General features: G+C 60.0%; 2 protein-coding genes across 2 annotated transcripts in view; one reads left to right on the forward strand and one right to left on the reverse strand.

Moving 5' to 3' along the window:
- Positions 1–2,016: 2,016 nt before the first annotated feature.
- Positions 2,017–11,789, reverse strand: VOLCADRAFT_93435 (uncharacterized protein; the record flags this gene model as incomplete). Its single annotated transcript, XM_002952699.1, has 11 exons — positions 2,017–2,748; positions 3,168–3,340; positions 3,862–4,243; positions 4,413–4,976; positions 5,338–5,586; positions 6,350–6,551; positions 7,060–7,189; positions 7,427–8,347; positions 8,569–8,677; positions 9,071–10,215; positions 11,774–11,789. 11 exons carry the CDS (start codon positions 11,787–11,789, stop codon positions 2,017–2,019), a joined length of 4,623 nt encoding a protein of 1,540 aa, XP_002952745.1.
- Positions 11,790–12,826: 1,037 nt separating this feature from the next.
- Positions 12,827–17,999, forward strand: part of VOLCADRAFT_93436 (uncharacterized protein) — a gene marked incomplete at both ends in the record, with an annotated part of 8,541 nt that continues 3,368 nt past the window's right edge. Inside the window, 7 exons of the mRNA XM_002952619.1 lie at positions 12,827–12,943; positions 13,369–13,460; positions 13,881–13,955; positions 14,319–14,347; positions 14,599–14,892; positions 15,557–16,080; positions 16,413–17,816. Coding sequence (XP_002952665.1) covers positions 12,827–12,943; positions 13,369–13,460; positions 13,881–13,955; positions 14,319–14,347; positions 14,599–14,892; positions 15,557–16,080; positions 16,413–17,816 — 2,535 coding nt within the window. The remainder of the gene's footprint in view (positions 12,944–13,368; positions 13,461–13,880; positions 13,956–14,318; positions 14,348–14,598; positions 14,893–15,556; positions 16,081–16,412; positions 17,817–17,999) is intronic.

Here is a 17,999-nt window from a genome sequence, read left to right on the forward strand (position 1 = left end):
CATCAGTTTGGCGGCGGTACCTGTGCACCTATGCCTGTGTAAATGGCTACAGAAAAAGCTGTAGAAGTTCATTTTCCGCAGGAGTGGATGCTGTCGCGTAAAACCTGGCTGTAACTTTGACAAAGCAAGTGCATACAAGAGCCTGCTGGAGCCGAGCTTTCATGAAGCTCACATCCGAAAACGAATGAAATCCCTGGCCTCCTCTTAGCCTCATAACACATGCTTGCGTAAGTGTCGTTTGCTAATTAGAGGGGCCACAAGGACATCGCGCGCCATCTCCTATGGTCTCAAGAACGCAGTCGCGCAGATGGTCTTATGAGGACCAAATAGCCTTTCAAACACCACCAAGTTGAATTCTTACAATCAACCAAGGCGTCAAATACCCCACGAAGGTGGAGCAACAAAAACAAACCGAGGTGGCAAAAAACTCCGCTTCCGAGGGTTGCCTGGGTGCCACCGCTGCACGCACGGCTGTGCAAGATCGAGAGTCCTGCGGTCGAAATGGTACCAAAATCCGATCCCGGATATCACATATGCTCTGCTAGTGATAATATACATTCATGAAATACTCCAAAGATACGGCTATTGTAGGAGGACGCATACGGAGGATGTTGGACGCACGACCGTTGGCCCGACGGCTTATCTGCTTTGCCGCCTCGCCTCCCTCCGTGCTAAATATTTTCCTGTTCAACCGGCATATGCAAACCAAAACAGTCAATTGATTTATACAAAGACAGCCACCCCAGGACAACCGTATACGACAGCACAGCCTCATCAAACATGCTGGGCGGTACAATTTCCATACCTTTAGCGTCTTTCCCGTTCATCGCCCGTCTGTGACTCCCAGTAAGCGTCTCTCCCTCTCGCCTCGACCCGCAAACCAGTTATTCATAACTGTCAATGCCCATAATGGCCTGGAGGCCACCTGCTTGCAACAGCTACCAACATCTACAGCGCATGCGTCCACGAGCAGTGGCGTAGGCAGTACTCGAGAGGTGAAGTTGGTGCCGGGCAGTGAACATACACGTATAGCCTTGTGCCCCGCAGAAGTGTGGCATGTGCGCCAACACATCTATGGAACAGTCAGATCGAAATATGCACCGCCAAAATACACGCGAAGGCGCTGTGCAACCTGCCGCCAAAGTTCACACCGCTGAAGCCACTTGCGACATTCAAGTGCAGGTAAAAAGCTGCGCTCTCATGCCAACCCACAAGACGTTCCGTCTAGGACGCTGCCTCAATCCAAAGCCCCAGCTGAATCCTCCCGCTACCCGACCTACGCTTCCCCCACTCTCGACACATATTAAAAACAAATGATGCCATGGATGTCCAAGTTAAGGTGTTGGGTGTCGGAGTTAAGGTGTACCAACCTACGCTGCTCTCTTAAATCATTTCGCCTCCTCTTCCTCCCGGCAATCCCACCCCTTCATCATTTACAGCCTTCATGGAAAGTTTGCCCTACTTTTCCAACCACCATAGCCACGGCACTGTCACTATCATGTAACTCAACCTCAAGGTCTTTCCAAAGCCCTATCCTTCCCCATCCCTCCATTACTGCCCAATCAAAACTGAAGCCTCTTCTGTGCACTACCGTGCGCTCGCCAGCCCGCGAAACCCAGCTCGGCAACGCCCTCTCTTCCTCCTCCCGATCCTCTTTCTCTCAGCGGAACACCCTCCAGGTACGCCATGTCAACATTTCTCCCCCCGTCATCGCGCAGTTCATGAATTGCGTGATTTGTGAGAGCTGGACGGGTGCATGGGTACATGAGAGATGTCGACCCGAATGTCCGTTGTCCGCCTCACCCTCTCCACGCCAAGCTGCTATGCGGCCCGCATGTTGACGACAATGCGCTGGCCCGCGGTCTAAGTACCTACCTCAAACCCCTCTTCCCGGGCAGGGGCAGCTCCCCCAGTGTCCGAGGTTAGCGTCTTGTCTGATTAAGCGGCTTTCCTTTTCTTCTCTTGGACCCACACCCCATATCCCGGGCCCCACATACCGTTCCTCAGCCATCGGTCTCACTGGGGCTGGGAACGCTGCAAGCCACGCTGCCGCGACGCCGCCCGCTGCACCGCCTGCCGCGCCAATACCGTCGCCGCCGCCACACCGTCGCCTCCCGGGTCGCCTCCAGATGGCGGCCGCAGCGCCCGTCCGCGGGATCGCGAACGGCCCCGTGAGCGGCTCCTACCGGCCAACTGGGTCGTACCACCGGCGCCACCGCTCCGAAACCGCTCCGGCGATTGCATCCTCAGCCCCATTTCCGAGGTACCAACACACACGCTACGCTGCCCCGGCCCTGGGCCCGCCACTGGATGATACCGACCCCCCAATAACCCGCCACTCGTCGGCACCGCACCCGCATCCGTTACTGCTGCTGCTGCTGCTGCAGGAGATCGTTGCAGCAGCCGTTGTCGAGGTGGCGACCGCAGGAAATGGTCGTGGTGATGGTGGCCAGGTGTTGCTGCTGCTGCCGCTACGCCGGCGCTCCTTTGAGCGGGTCGGATGTGCCCAAGAAGCTGCGGCACAGGTGTCTGTTGTTGTTGTGTCCGCTCTTGCTCTTGCTGTCGTTCTCGCTCCAAGCGGTCAGCTACCCAGTCTTCAATGGCCTTCCTCAGGTTGTCGTTGTGGATGAAGTGGTACGTGTGCAGGTAGCGACCGGTGGTGGGGTCCGTCCTGAGAGAACCAAAGGGAGAGAGAGGGCGGTGCAGCTCTCTGTGGGGTCTGGAAGGGGGGAAAGACGAACCACTGATCTGGAAAAGGGGGGGGGAAGACTATACGGGCTGCAAGAATGAAGAGGATGTCAAGCCCATGACTTCACCAGACGACACAACCTGCGACAGCTCTGACAACCGCCTCTCCGAGGATGATAACCGCCCGCCTCCCGACCCTCGCCCTCTGCCAGAAGCCCTCCCACCTAGCCCTCTTGGCGCCTCCTCGCCCAACACCCTCCACGCCGCTACCTCCCCCCTGGCCTCTCCTCCCTCCTGCTCTCCCTACCCTACCGCCCTTCACCACCTCACACCACCCCGTCCCCTCCCGCCCACCCGCAGTCCCTTTATCCCCCCCCCCCATTCCCGGCCCCTCCCTCACCCTACCTGTTGTTCCTCAGCCACTGCCGAATGGCACTCAGCTCGTAGGTGGGGCTGGCCTCACTCAGCTGCGGACTCACGAGCAGGGCCGGCTGCGTCATCAGGGAGTGCGTGATGGGGCACAGGAAGCCGTGGGGCACCGACTCGCACCAGCACAGCGCCTCCGGGGGCAGCGTCAGAGGAGGCGGCCAGCGGCCCAGCAGCAGCAGGTCAGCCACGCCGCGACCGACGGCCGCGAGCTGGGCGCGGAGCGCTGCACGAGGGAGTGTGAACCGGAGGAGAGAGGGGGATAATGACATGCTGAAAAAAAGCGATAAGCAAAATCGTCACCTGCCGACGTCCAAAAGGCGACAGAGTCGGCGTGTCAACAAAGCAACCATGCAAGTGCCGTAAAAGCTATATTCCCGGGGAACTTTACCCGGGAGAAGGGCGGGACGGACATATGGGAGACTTTAGGCGGACTTGAGGCTGCCGTCGACGCTCGTGCCCTATCAAAACACTCACTCTGCTACCGCTGCCACAGGCCCTTGCCCTCAGCATCCATGCACGTGCATATGCCATACGCATATCCGCCTTCCCAAAACTTGCCCCAGCACCCCACCCCAACATGGGGATTGCAGTGGAAACCAGGCCACGCCCCCCCCCCACACACCATAGCCCCGCGCAGCAAGGCCGCCAAGGCGGACCACCGCGTACACACATGCAAAGTCTCTCCTCTCCGCACGCCTCCCGCTTGACGCCACACTCATTTCCATCCCACGCGGTGCCCCCCACCTGCCACTTGCGCCAGCCCAGCCCGCAGCTCCGCCTCCAGCGCAGACAGCGGCCGCAGCGTGCCGTCCGAGGTACGCACCATACGCTCCTCTCCTCCACCGCCACCTGCACCATCGCCGATCCCTTCACCCCCAGCGCCTTCGCCGTCCCCGACCGCCCCCCTCCGTCCCATCAGGGGGCCGTTCCCGAGGACCTCATCCACGCCGTCCATGTCCATGTCCAAGTCGAAATCCTCGCCCCTTCCCGGTCCCCCGATCCCGGCTCCGAAACCGCCACCAGCCCCAGCTGCCGCACCACCGCCACCTGCACGGCCGCCGCGCGGGGCCGGCCCTGGCACCGCTGCCGCCTCTAGCAGGAGGTCCACCGCGCGTACGTTATCCCCCTGAAAGCCGGCGGGGGGAAGCGGAGATTTAAATTGGGTGTTCAAGGTGTTGCAGGGTTTTGAAAAAATGTTGTTGAGAAGGGAAATAGAGTCCGGCATCCTTTCCCCCCTCTCACAGGGCCGGTGTAGGCCGCCAAAACACAGACGTGCAGACATACACGGCACATACCTGCCGTGGCGGCCACGCCTCTTCCCCCAGCGGCATCACCATAGCTGCCATCATCCCCGCAATCACGCGATGTGGCAGCTCCACCATCCCCGCGTTGCGGGCGGCGAGCGCCAGACGAGCCACCACAAACACCGCCCGCTCGCGCAACAGTGCAGCGGCGACGGCGGCGCCGTCGTCCATCGCCGCAGGTACCGCCGCGCCCAGCCCAGCCTCCGGCGGCCCCCCTGCCACGTCCATGTGCGGATGATGCCCGGGGGGATGCGGGGGTTGCTGCTGCTGCTGCTGCCGCATCATGCGCGCCTCCTCCTCCATCACGTCCCGCACGTGATGCGCCCACCATCGGGCCGAATCCAGCATCATCCACAAACTCGTATGTTGCTTCACTGCCGCGGCACCGTCACGCACCGCCAGCGCCCGGGGGGGCACCCAGTCCTGCTCGTCAGCGTCATCGCCTCCGGCGGCCCCTCCGGCGCCGCCCCAGCGCCGGCCCCTGCCACGGCGGCCGAACGCGCGGCCGGCGGCTGCGTCGTCTTGCGCTTGGTGCGCTCTCAGGGCGTTGACGACCTGCAGCGGGGCCGTGAGGTCAACCACTGACCCTTGAAGCTACAAATACCAAAGACAGACGGATACTCGACGGGCGGGCGTGTGTAAAAGAGAGGGCGGCTGCTTCATTACTGAGAGCGTATGGAATAGAGGAAGGGAAACGTGAGGGTTCTTGGCTTCGGTGGGGATGGGAGTATGGAAGGAGGACAACACAAGACGTGAGGTGATGTGGACGGAAAACGAAACACAGCAATAAGACAGGACAGGTGCCGGCCCGCACAGGAGGCTATGGGAGCTGCTGCCGGCCTCCCTCTACAGCCGCCCTCTCTTCAAGGGAAAGGAACGGAGGCGCCCAGGCCTGCAGACCACCACGAGTACGCACCACCATGAGCAGCGGCGTGGCCCTGGCCGCCGTGTCCATATTCCACAGGACGTCCAGTGCCACCACCGTCAGGAGGGGGGAAACCGCCACCGCGTCCAGCAGCCACAGAGGCAGGCGGGAGCCCGCAGCGGCCAGGCCCAGCACACCGCCCGCACCGCCGCCCACACCCCCTCCGCCCAGCCCCAACACCGCAAAGGAGATGTAGACCAGGGAATACAGCGGCGAGGACAGGCCGGAAAGAAAGCCCTCCTGCGTCATATATGCGCGCGCGCGCGTATACACACACGCATTACACAATACATACATACATACAGACGTACAACATAACATACAGAAATACACTCAAACATCTAACGATGAGTATATACTGACTGCCATATGAATCTTTGCTGCCTTTAATTAAGCTCTTAGCACGGCGGCGCGGGAAGCAAAAAGACGGCGACGCATTGCTTGACTCTCAGCGCACGTGACGCAGTGACACGTAATTCAATGAGGGAGGGAGGGAGGGAGGGAGAGAGGGTACAGGTGCAGCCCAGGAGATTGCCGCGGGCCCTCCCCCCGATGTCACCGACACGTATGCTGTCGAGCCGAAGCGATCTGTTCCCGTCCGCGGGGCCGCCTGGTGCTACCGGTAGCACCCGACACTACCCGGTGCCGCAAAACCCTTAGCCCCTAACACCCCTCCGGCCCCCCCTCCGCCTCCCCTCCCCCCGACACCCCGGGGGGGAGACGGGGGTAGAGGCTCTGGGGCGAGGCAGTGCAGCTGTCCTTGGGCATGATGGTGTCAGACCCCCCCGTCGGAGACAAATACTTACGCGATACAAGACAGTGTGATACACATACACACACATACATATATACATACATACATGCATGCGTGCAATTTCAATCGGTGAAATTATTCATTTGTCATCCTCGCCAGCTCCTGGCCCCTGCTAAAATCAGCAGCACACACATACGCACACGCACACACACACATGCCGGCCGGCCGCCGGCCGGCCGGCCAACCCACCTGGAACAGCAGCAGCGGTGCCGATGTGGGCTGGTACCCCGCGGTGAGCCGCCACACTGCGCTACAGGCCGCGGAGGCCGTCACCCAGGAGGCGGGGAGCACCAGACAGAAGGACAGGAGCGGGTGGGGCTTGAAGGAGGCGCCGTAGAGGTGGTTCCACAGCTCCATCTGTTTGGTGGTCAGGATGCCCATCACCACCGCCCTGTGGAGAGGTTGGCGTCCCAGTGCGGGTTGCGAATGAATGAATGAATGAATGTATGTATGTGTTCGTGCTTGGGGTTTAAAGTGTCGGTTTTGCGGCAATGGTGATGGGCGGAGTGAGGTCAGGAGGGGGGGTGGGCGGCGGGAAAGGAACGGAGACGGAGGGTAGGGGATGGGGAAAGACGAACCACGAACGAGTGAAGCTGCTGCCAGGGCAAGACGGGAGGGGAGAGGACGGGAGGACGGAAGAAACGGCAGACCGGCCGTGGCACAAGCGCATCCTGCCGCCTCCTGACAACACCGTCATGCTCCGCGACAGCTTCTTCCCTCTTTTCCCCCAACCCGCTGTCTCTTCCCCGCTGCCATTCCGCCCGCCCGCCCGCCTGTGTCTGAGCGCCGTCAGCCCGTCCGTACTCCCCTCTGTCGAGCTGCTCCCTCCAACACCGCCTCTCGTCAGTACTCGCCTGAACACCCAGCCACTGGCCAGGAATCCATCCCACAGCAGCCACTTGGATAGCGCCAGCCACCGCCGCCAATGGTTGCGACCCACGGGTCCGCCACCACGAGGCCTCAGCCGCAGCCACAGCTCCGAAGCCAGTCGCAGCAGCAGCAGGTGGTCAGCACCCGTCAGGATGAGACCTGGGGAGCGAGGTGGGGGTGGGACACGTTGGCTGGGCTGGGGGCATGGAGAAGATAAGGTTACTTAGGGTTAGGGCTTGGGTATGTACATACATAATACATACATACATACATACAAACACACAAAAAAGCCCTATGCGAACGAGTAAAACAAAGACTGTACAGGATCAGGATCAGCCGTACAGATCCGCATAAAAGTTGCTACACGGATTCAGCGGAGGAGGAAGGGGGACTCACATGCAGCATGGTACGACCACAGCCGTATCGTGAAGGGCCCTATAAGGCCCAGAGACTGCATTGAGGGCAGACATGCGAGCAGGAACATGTGGGGGCTGAGGAGACCCGCCAGGATGGGTGCCCACTTGTACGGCATGACGGCGCCGTACGCCATGTACCGTAGATCTGACCATAAGCGCCGCAACAGCCGCGGTTTTTGTCGCGGCCGTGCGCCGTGTGGATGCAGAGGGGGTTGTTGCTGCTGCGGCAGCGGCGGCAGAGTTGCCGCCCCCCCATTGGCTGTAGTCATGCTCGCGGGGCACGTACTGCCGCCCCCGGGGCAGGCCGCTGCTGCCGCTCCGGCGGCTGCAGGCTGGTGCTGCTGGTGCTGCTGCAGCTGGTGGTAATTATGTAAGGTGTGGTGTAGATGCGCCGAACGCCAGCTGCCCCGCGGCGGCGAGGGCAGTACAGTAAGTACGGCAGGACAGGTGTACGACACGTTGCGCACGCGGTCAGTACGGTACAGCCGACACTCCACGTACGCGTGCTGCGGCTGCTGCGACCCGGCCTCTCCTGCCCCCGCCCCCCTCGCGCTCAGCCACCTCGACACGGCCGTGCCTCCTCCTCCTCCCTTCTGCTGCTCCTCCTCCACAGCACGCCTGGAACCGACCCGTGGGTCATTGCCCTCGCCGTCGCCACCGTTGCTGCTGCCACTGTCCCCATCGTTTCCATAGGATGTGCTGGCCTGATGGCGTGGTGGGTGCAGCGGCCGCGGCGGCGCTGCTGCACCCGCACCCCCCCCGGCAGGCCCCCCCCCAGCCCCAGCTGCTCGCAACTTGGCGGCTGCTCGCCCTCCGTGCTGCGCTATGCGGCCCGCCAGGTGCGCCACCCAGCGGCTGATGAGGGAGGGCCAGGAGCGCCAGCGGGGGAGCGGTGAGCGGCCTGGGGAGCGGGAACCCAGCGGGGTGGCGGAACATCACATACAAGTAAGCACAAGGAGCGACGGAAGGGTCGCGGGAAGCGAGGCGGGGTCCAAAGGTCATGGAAGGAAACCAAACGCGGAGGAGTGGGCAGTGAGATGGGAGTTGTGCAGGTAGGAAAGATGAGGGGTCTGGGGGAGCTTCAAAAGTCAATACGGACGGTGGACGGTCGGACGGTCTCACCCGCGCCGCTGACGCCGCCGCCGTCGTCGCCACTGCCGCCCGCCGCCACAGCGCCCCCGGGGCCGCTCTTCACTGCCGGTTTGAACACGCAGCTGGCCATGAGGTCCTCCTGCGGGAAGGAGGGGGAAAGTTGTGCACAAGATATAACCCATGCAAAAGGATCATTTGTAAGGTGGGTAGGTGGGTAAGTAAGTAGCCTTAGGCCAGGAACTTTTGTAGTTTATCGATACAAAATACGCGCGCCGCACCAAGCTAATGTCGCCAAAGTCTCGCCAGCCCGTCGGCCCGGTTTTGGGCTTTTACCTTGGGAGCTCTTTTACCTTGGGAGCTCTTTTACCTTGGGAGCTCTACGTGTGTACATGGGACCTAGTGCCGCGCAGCTTACCAGTGCCGCGCCCCTACGCGGCGACCTGCTGCGTCCTGAGGTGGGGTTCACTTAGGGTTTCACGGGGCCCCCAGAACCACCGAGAACTAACCCCACAAACAGACGGTGGTTGCGTACCTGCACACCATGTTGGACGAGCATCTCCGGAGGAAGGAACACAGGCACGCCACGTCCCACGGCCGAAAGCGCCGCAGCCAGGCTCTGGCTCTCGTCCGTGACTGTACGGCTGAAGCCGTACAAGCTACCCATGCCATCGTACCCGTGAGCCTGCTGTGCGTAGGTGTGCGCAGCCGCCTGTGCCTGAGCATGGGGATGCGAGAACCCGCCGCTGCCGCTGCCGCTGCCTCCGGCGCCGCCGGTGCCATATGACTGCGAGGCCGCCGCTGCTGCTGCTGCTGAGTCGTGCGGCGAAGGCACCGCCCCGAACACCCCGCCGGGTCCTCCGGTTGCGTGTTGCCCGTGTGGTGCAGCACCAGGAGGCTGCTGCTGCTGCTGGTGGTGACTGTGGCCTGTGGAGGCAGCGGCGGTGGCGGAAAGGGGCTGCTGGCGCAGGCGGCGCGGCGCCGCCGCTGCCACTGCGGCTGCCCTGGGCCACAGCCCCATGAGCAGGTACATCCTGGTGGACGCCAGCGAGAGGAAGAAGTGCGCTCGGAGCTGCCAGGGGAACACCGACAGCACCTTGCTGGGCTGCCACACCACAGCCTGCAGCAGGCGGGGGGTTCCAGAAGCGGCCCCGGCCCCAGCGGCCACAGCGACACCAGCATCAGCGCCGGAAGTTGCTGCAGGCGCACCAGGGCGGTTCTGCTGTTGCTGCAAGATTTGCTGCTGATGTGGGTGCTGTTGGTGTGGTTCGAATTGATGTGGGTTGGGGTACAGCGACTGGCCTTGATCGGTAGTTGCGGTCAAAGGCGGCAACGCAGGCACGGCGGCGGTGCTAGATGCAGGGGATTGGACGGGACGCGAGCCGGCTGTCGGCAGGGCTGCTGTGGCGGGTACTGGATTGGATAGCATGTCGCCTGGTGCGTACGCATATGGCACAGTGAGGCCGTCAGGCAGGGAAGGCACGAGGCCAGTCGGCGCATCGTCGTCTTCCTCGTTGGAGTCCTCGTCATCCACAGAGTTGTCTCCCAGATCATCATCGTTAAAGGCATCGTAGGGATCTCCATCTTCGGAACTGATCGCCAACACGCGGTGCAGCAGATGTACTGAGTAAGCGCGTTGGTAGAGGCCGTCATGGATAAGCGTCAAATGTCGCACGGGACCTGTGGAGGTGGGAGGGATAAAGCAACGCAGATGGGTTCGTTGTCGGCGAACTTGGTGGCTGGGGTAAAGTTTACTGGAGATGGCTCAACTGTCAACTGCGGAACAGTCCCTTAACCAGCGCATCAAGGACTTTAATCATAAGTAAGCGTAAAAGCTTTAATGCTTATGTGGCACGACAACCAAACTGCGGCCTAGGAACCAACATCGTTGCCGGGGTGAAACCCGCAAAATCCATGCGCTTACAATCAGTGCAGTTGCAGTCCGTTAACAGCTGTCGCCATTGCGATAGGCCGACATCGCTGCGAGTCAACGCATCCAGAGAAATGCGGTGGACAATTGCGTACTCCACAGCGAGGACTAACGCCAATAATGCGAGAATGCGCCTGGAGTATCTATAAAAGAGTAACATCAGCTACAATCCAACTTGCCACTTTGCGTGACACCTGTGAGCTTCCAAGACGCCTATGCGTGGGACGCAGATGCGGGATGCATTCTGTTTCTATCAGAACGAACTTAAACCGGCTCCTCTCATCACTGCTCGCATAGACTAGCGCCGGTACTAGTCGCTTGTGTTGCCGCATTTCCAATTGGGTGTCCCGCTGTACCACGTGCCGTACAACACGCTAAACGGCCGAGGTTACAAACCTTTCACGCGTTAACAATGTAGCAATCCGGTTACATATGCCGACCGCAGTAGTCCGTGGTAATGGGAACGGACAACACGAGCTATCGCATGGACGGACTGGAAAGCAGCGGTGCACATGCATCAACCATCTGAGTCAATCCCACGACTTGATGGGGAGGCCGGCGGCCCAAAGCTGCTACATAGGTACCAATAGCTGTTTGTGTCCAGCCATTTGCTCAAAAGAGTTCCACATCTCCCCTCCCTGGCATTCCCAGACGCTCCAAACCGAATCCCCACACAAACCGAATCCCCACAGGCAGCGTTTTAGTATTGGTGCAAGGTGCGAGATGCGAGATGATGCGAGGGTGTGTGCGCGCGGTTTTGAAGAAGGGAAACTGATAAGGTATGCAAAAAGGGAGGCAGGAGAAGGTAGCGGGCAAGTCAGGCCTAGGGGATTGGTGAAACAGAAAGCCACCGCGTTGCGACTGCATGACGGAAGACGTACGGGATTTTGGCATAACTGTACCCAGCGGGTTGTATGTAGTCGCCTTCAAGTCACCTTGAATGGTCGTGGGCATGATCCTAGCATGTGGAGCTCCGGGGGCTGAGTATTTTTTGTCTGCGGTACGCTTGAAATGTCCCTCCTTAGGTAGCTTTCAAACTTGAACCTTCTGTTTCTTAGGGATTGCACGCCTCACATAACTACATATGTCTAAATATTTAACATACCCTCGTGGGCTATATTAAGCAGACTGCTCGGTTGCGAGACGTCATGGCCAGTCAAGACCCACCATCGCCGCCAGGTTTTCCACCAGAGCATCGAGACAAGAAGGTACCTGCTGACCAGCTTTGTCATGTTCACAGCGCTGAGCCGTTCACGATTCTCATATCTCTTTCGCCTTTTACTAAAGAGATCAGCGAGTACGGCTCACCAAAGGCGCATATCATTAATCTTTGCAAGGCTTTTGCCTTCACTCAAACAAGCAACGAAAATTGGTTGGATAATCAACGTGTCTCATCGCTGTATTTAACGTGAGTTACACAGTCAGACAATAATGGCATGAGAACAAGTTTATGCTCTCCCCTACCGACGCCTTAAATCCACACTGCACTTAATCGCTTACACACCGAAAAAGCTCAAGCGACGCCCAAGTGCGCGGTGCACGGCACCCATTATTAAGTAACTGGAATAAATTGCCTCACCACACTCACGCACACCTCCAACAGCTGTGAGCACCAAGTTACCTCACGGGCTCATCGATGCTGCATCGGTGGGATGGAAGAGGCGATTGCCTTACGTTACTGTAATCCAAAAACAATGTGTCTTTATGTAACCGTCGGTCTTTGGCTCCACACGAGAACTGGAAAGGCGAAAGGAATCGCGCAGTGCGGCATAAGTAGGCCTGCAAAAAGAATAATCGCATGGAGGGGTGGGATACCGTGATAGCTACAGATTTTCTGCACTATGTGCGCGCAGCTGTGGTGCGTTTTTCGCGGTGCGCGTCCGGGGTGCGGCGGGACTGCTGTCCCATGGTTCGCGAAAGCCCTGACCACCTATTATGCCACCTCGTGCATCTTGGCAGCTATGGCTTTTCATAAAGATAATAAATCTCTTTTAATAAAAACATACTCGATTCGCTGCACACGGAAGGGTTGCGTGAGTTTCGGGACGTCTTTTGCTTCGCGAAGCGAGAAACGGGGAGGAAACGGTCAACGTCCCTCCGACGTCATTAACAATCAGGTTAGAGAGCCTGTTGTCCAAAACAACCGGCATCCTGCTAACTTTTATACCAAAGCAACTTGAATATTTTCCCCTGAGGACAGGAGCTTTTTTCTGTACGAGGACGCTCAAACTTCCCGAGCAGGCCCGGGAAAACCAAAGCCCTAATTCTCCTCAATTTACCTCCGGCGATTTCTGTCAGCGCAACAAAAAGCTCACTGGCCATTGTATCAACCAGCTGGCCATTGCTGCGCCGAGGGCAGCCATGGCCTGGGCTCTCCAACCCGTCGTGAACGTCGGCCTCCAAATTCTGCTGAGCATCTTCCTAGGCTGGCTGCTTGTACGCTTTCGGGTCCTTGATGCCGAAAAATACATGCCTCAGGTCCGGGGATTCTACGGGATTCTACGCTGCTCCCCCAACACCTAACGCGCGGCGCTTGGCGCGCAGGGTCGGAGCAGTTGACAGGGCCGGGCCCCCCTGCTACGGGCGGCCGCTCCCGCGTTACTTTCAACGCATTTGATGCACAACTTCCGAGCAATATGCAGACAGAGGATTGCCGCTTCTCACCCCTCTCGTCCCGGGAGGCCGTTAATCACGGCTGCCTGTCGCGGCGCAGGAAAACCACACTTTACAAATGTGGCGCATCTTCGCATTCTTAGGATCTATTCATTCTTCCGCCCCACCATCGATGACCACATATAGTTATACTTTATACCTGGGATATGGCGGCCGGCCCGCATTCCTCGGCCCCACTTCGGCCCATCCATTCCACCTTCCGCCGCCCTCATCTTCCCCCTGGGGTTCAGGTAAACACGCTGGTGCTGTGGGTTGGCGTTACCTGCCTAGCCGGCTACTACCTGGGGATCAAGTTGCAGCTGGACGATGCGGAGGCATGGAGGTGTGTCGGTTGGGCTAGGTGCGGTTAGAGGATGTGGATCTGGATCTGGATCTGGATGAATAGGATCTAGAACCTGCATGGCCTGAGGGCGCGGCACCCGTTATGCTTTGTCCTGTTGTGCCGTACTGTACCGTACGGTGTGGCATAGACCCTCCGTGCGGCCCACATGGCCCACAGGCCGCAGTCGGAGGGATGGTAAAACGAGGGGGGAAGGGGCAACCACGCTCTTAACCGACCCGACCCGCCTCGTATTCCCCCTTCCCCCTTTGTCTTGCCATCCCGTGATGGCGTCCATCACAATGTACGACGGCATCTTGGCTAGGTTGCCGTGGCCCCCCCCTCACCCTGCAACCCGTGCTCCTAACCGACCCGCCCCGCTTCGTTTTCCCCCCTCCCCCTCCATTGACCCTCTGTGCGCAGGACCCTCGCCGCCTACGTCCTTTGGATCGTGGTGACCAAGCTTGCCATCCTGCTGTACTGCCTGGCGGTCAAAAGGTACGGCACAGTACGGCAGTGCACAGAAAATGGTACAGTACGGCCCGATGCAACGTGCGGGCGCCATGTGGACGCCATTTTGCTGCTGCTGCTTCCACACATACAGACACACAGACACCCAGTATCTTTAGCCTTCGCATGTCGCGGCTCAGTCCAGTTCATAAATACGAACGCAGAAATACATACAGAAGCACATACAGAAGCACATACAGAAGCACATACAGAAGCACACACAGAAGCACATACAGAAGCACATGGAAACAGAAAACTCACCTCTTGTGGACTTCACATCGCTAGAGCTGATGCCCCCATGTTGAGCGCTTTGACGTCTCCTGTCGTGCAACGATCCCCTCAAGCACACAGCCCTCCATCACCCCCGCCTGCTCTCCCGGGTCGCACAGAGGACATACATACTTACATACATACTACATACACACATACACATATACACACATACACACATACACACATACACACATACACACATACACACATACACACATACATACACACATACCCATTCGGGGTCCTAGTGTGCATGTGCGTCTGTATGCTTACATAAACCTCCCCCTTGTTCCGCCGATAGCACCTAGACGGCTGACGTCGACTCGTCTCTCCTTCCACTCAATCGACTGACCGACAGTCCGTATGTCCGTCTGTTGGAATTTGCCGGAGCCGAGCAGGTCGCGCCGCCGCTGCAAGCGCCTCGGCGACATCGACGGTAGCACCGCCGCCGCCAGCCTCAGCTCCGATGGCGGCAACAGCGTCGACGTCAAGAACGATGGTGGCGGCGACGTCGGCTCTAGTGGATTTTCCGTACTTCGCGAGTCGGCGCTGCTGACGTTGGTTCTGACCGCCAACAACACAGGCATGATCGGGTTGCCGATCATGGACGCCACCTTCGGAGCTGCAGGCCGCCGTCTGGCGTTACTGACGGGTACGACTGCATATACTGCTTTTTTGCTTGTACGGCTTCTGTTTTTGGAGATGGGTGATGCTGTTTCGTGCTTCTGCTGCTGCGGCTTTACTGTTAGCGCGCTAAAACTGCAACTGCTGATGGTACCGAAGTCACTTCGAGCTTATTGAGTTTCTTGTGGTGCTATTGCTGCATTGTAAAACCTTTGTCAATGCGCTCAACAGCAGCAGATATCGGTGAAGCCTTGGGGGATAAAAAGGGGGGGGGGGGAGGCAGTCGTACATTTTACACCGTGTCAGGGGAGCTGTCCTGGGTGATTTGCCGCATCCGTGTCGTGACGTCAGCAATCCTACGTTTTGTTAGTTAGGACGAACGAAAGGCTGTTTCCGCGTATATTGATAATTTGCGCGCTGGTTATCTATGTGTACAGCATGTACTGTGCGCGTTGTACCGCGAAGCGTACGGTAATCAAAATCCACAGTTTTTATGTTTCCCCCAACCCCCTGTTCCCTCACTGCCAATTTGGCGGCTCCACAACGACAACGACAAAATTGACAACCACCGCAACGACAAAATTGACAACCACCGCAACGACAACGACAACCACCGCAACGACAAAAATAAAAATGAAAAGGCATACCGATAATGCTGTTGGTGGTTCCCTTTGCCGTCTTCGCGTTCGAAGTGCACAAGGTGCGGCAGGGCGAGGCAGCTGCAAGCAAGCAGCGGCAGCAGCAGCGGCGACGGAGCAACCTGTCGTACAACGCCAAAGTGGAATACTCTGACGGCAGTGATGACGACCAACACGATGGGGGCGACGGCGCTGCCTGTTGTCGTCAGCCAGACGGCATGGCGCCGCCAACAGCCACAGCCGCATCGCCGATCGCCAACGGTCATCACGCCGACGGCGGCGCCGACGCCACCAACGCCCGTGTCGTACGGCGGGATGGCGGCCGAGGCGCCGCCGAAGCCACACTCCTCCATCGCACCGCGGGCGCCGCACCCGCACCCGCCGGCGCCGCCGCTGACGCCCAAGTACGACTGACGCCATTCCGGCGGTCCGCTGACGCCGTCATCTTGAGCGGCGGTCGTCCGCGGCGGCGCCGCCGCGGCCCCGCCGCCGCCGCCGCTGACGCGGCGCGAGGTCGATTCAATCCCAATACAAGCGGTAATGCGCTGGCGGCTGCCTCCGCCTCCCGAGCCGTGTCGGTAAGACCGGAGGACGGGGGGGGGAGGAGAGGAGGTCTGAGGAGAGGGGGGAGAGCTGCACGTCCGTACGGCCCCGTGTGGGCGCTCCTCCTCGTGACACCTTACACCCCTTAGGTTATTTCCGACCCGGGCGGCGAAGGGGCGCTGATCTACCTACCGGTCTTTTGGAGGCTCCGTACGGCACTCATCCTCAACATCCCTGAGCTCCTAAACGAAATGTAATTTTCTATTACGGGTTTCTCTGTAGACGCAAGGAACTAAATTCTTAATTTCCGTTATTAAATCTTCATATTATTTCCGAGAAATACATTTCGATATTACGTCATCCACAGGCGCCTCTGGAGTGGTCGCGCGGGGACCGCGACGGCGGCATCGGCATCGGCGCTGGCGGCGGGCGCATGGAAGATCGCCGTACGACGGTCAGTGTGCCGCAGGGCGCTGGCAGCCCCTGGGAGTTGGCTCGCGTCTGGGAAGGACTTCACGCACCCACTGACCTTGCCCTCCCTGGAGCGGGGCTGCTGATAGGTGCCGCCAGGGCAGCGGCGGTGGCTGTGGCGGCAGCAGCGGCGGCGGCCTCGCTACCGCCGTCGCCGTCGCTGCCGTTCCAGCCGAGGACATCACCGTTCGCGGCCATGGCCTGTGTTGCCGCTGGTGAGATAGCCACCGGCACGGGCGGCGAGGGATGGGCTGCCGTACGGTCCGCGACTGCAAAGGCGGCCGTCGCCATGCATGTACGGCGGCGCAGCGGATCAACGGGCCCGCGTGCCGCGGCGGCCGTCGCTGCCGGCACGACGTCGCGCAAGTCACCGGCGGCGCCGCTGCCTGCCGCCCTGTCCCTCGCATCGACGCCGTCGGCGACCTTGTACGGCATCGACGGCGGCGCTGGGCGCCGCAGCTCATCCCACGACGGCGACGGCGGTGTCTCCCAGGCCACCTCGTACGAGTCTCACACCGCGTACGACGGTACGACACAGCAGCCGCGCAAGAGCGTCAGCGGCGGCATCACCGCCGCCACTCCAGAGCCGCAACTACCCACTGCCGGCCTCTCATCTACTTCTCCTCCGAAACCACCGCTGCCACTGCCGTCGCTGCCGCCGCAATCTTACCCGCATCCCGCCCTTCCGCCCTCCCCGCCATTGCGAAGCCGCCGCCGTCTCTCGGCGCTTTGCGAGATCCGTATCACGACAGCTGCGGCGGCATCCACGGGGCAGCGGGACGAGCCGCCGCCGGCGACGTCGACGCCGCCGCCGTTACGTACGGAAAGGTCTCCTCCTTCCCACCGCGCCCGAAGCAGCGACAGCGCTTCAGCGGAGCTGTTGCCCGTTTCGCGGCGCGGCGTAGTGGTTGAGGAGTATGATGGCGAGGACTCGGCGAGGGGGAGAGACGGTGGCCGTACAACGGCGGCGACGGCGGCGGCGACGACGGCAGCGGCATCAATAGCCACGGGCCCGGAAAGGCGACCTGTTGACGCCAGCGGCATCAACCTTTCAGCGGATGACGCCCCCATGTCGCGTCGAGGTGTTGTGCTACTAGATAATGGAGATAGCGGGAGCTTGGGATCGGCGGCGGACGGCGGCGGCGGCGACGGCGGTGGCGGAGCAGGTGGTCGTACAACTGCCACAATTGCAGCGCCCGCAGCGGCGGCGCCGGCGGCGGCGGCGGCTGTCTCCGCTGCTGCTGATGGCGTCGGAACGGGCATCCGCCAGCTGGGTACGGCAATGCGAACCGTCGGCAAGGTGAGAACACGTGGAGTGCAGGTGGAAAGGGAGATGATATGTACGACAGGTACGGCACTGGGAAAGAGGGAAGGATGGAGGGTGCATATGGACGATGGATATGGAGTTGCACGACATATGCTTCGTGTCGGCGTCAAAGTCCCACCGCAGTGTCAACACCATTATCTCCATCACCAGAAGTGT

This window comes from Volvox carteri (genome assembly GCF_000143455.1).
Source record: "Volvox carteri f. nagariensis unplaced genomic scaffold VOLCAscaffold_31, whole genome shotgun sequence".
Taxonomy (NCBI): Eukaryota; Viridiplantae; Chlorophyta; class Chlorophyceae; order Chlamydomonadales; family Volvocaceae; genus Volvox; species Volvox carteri.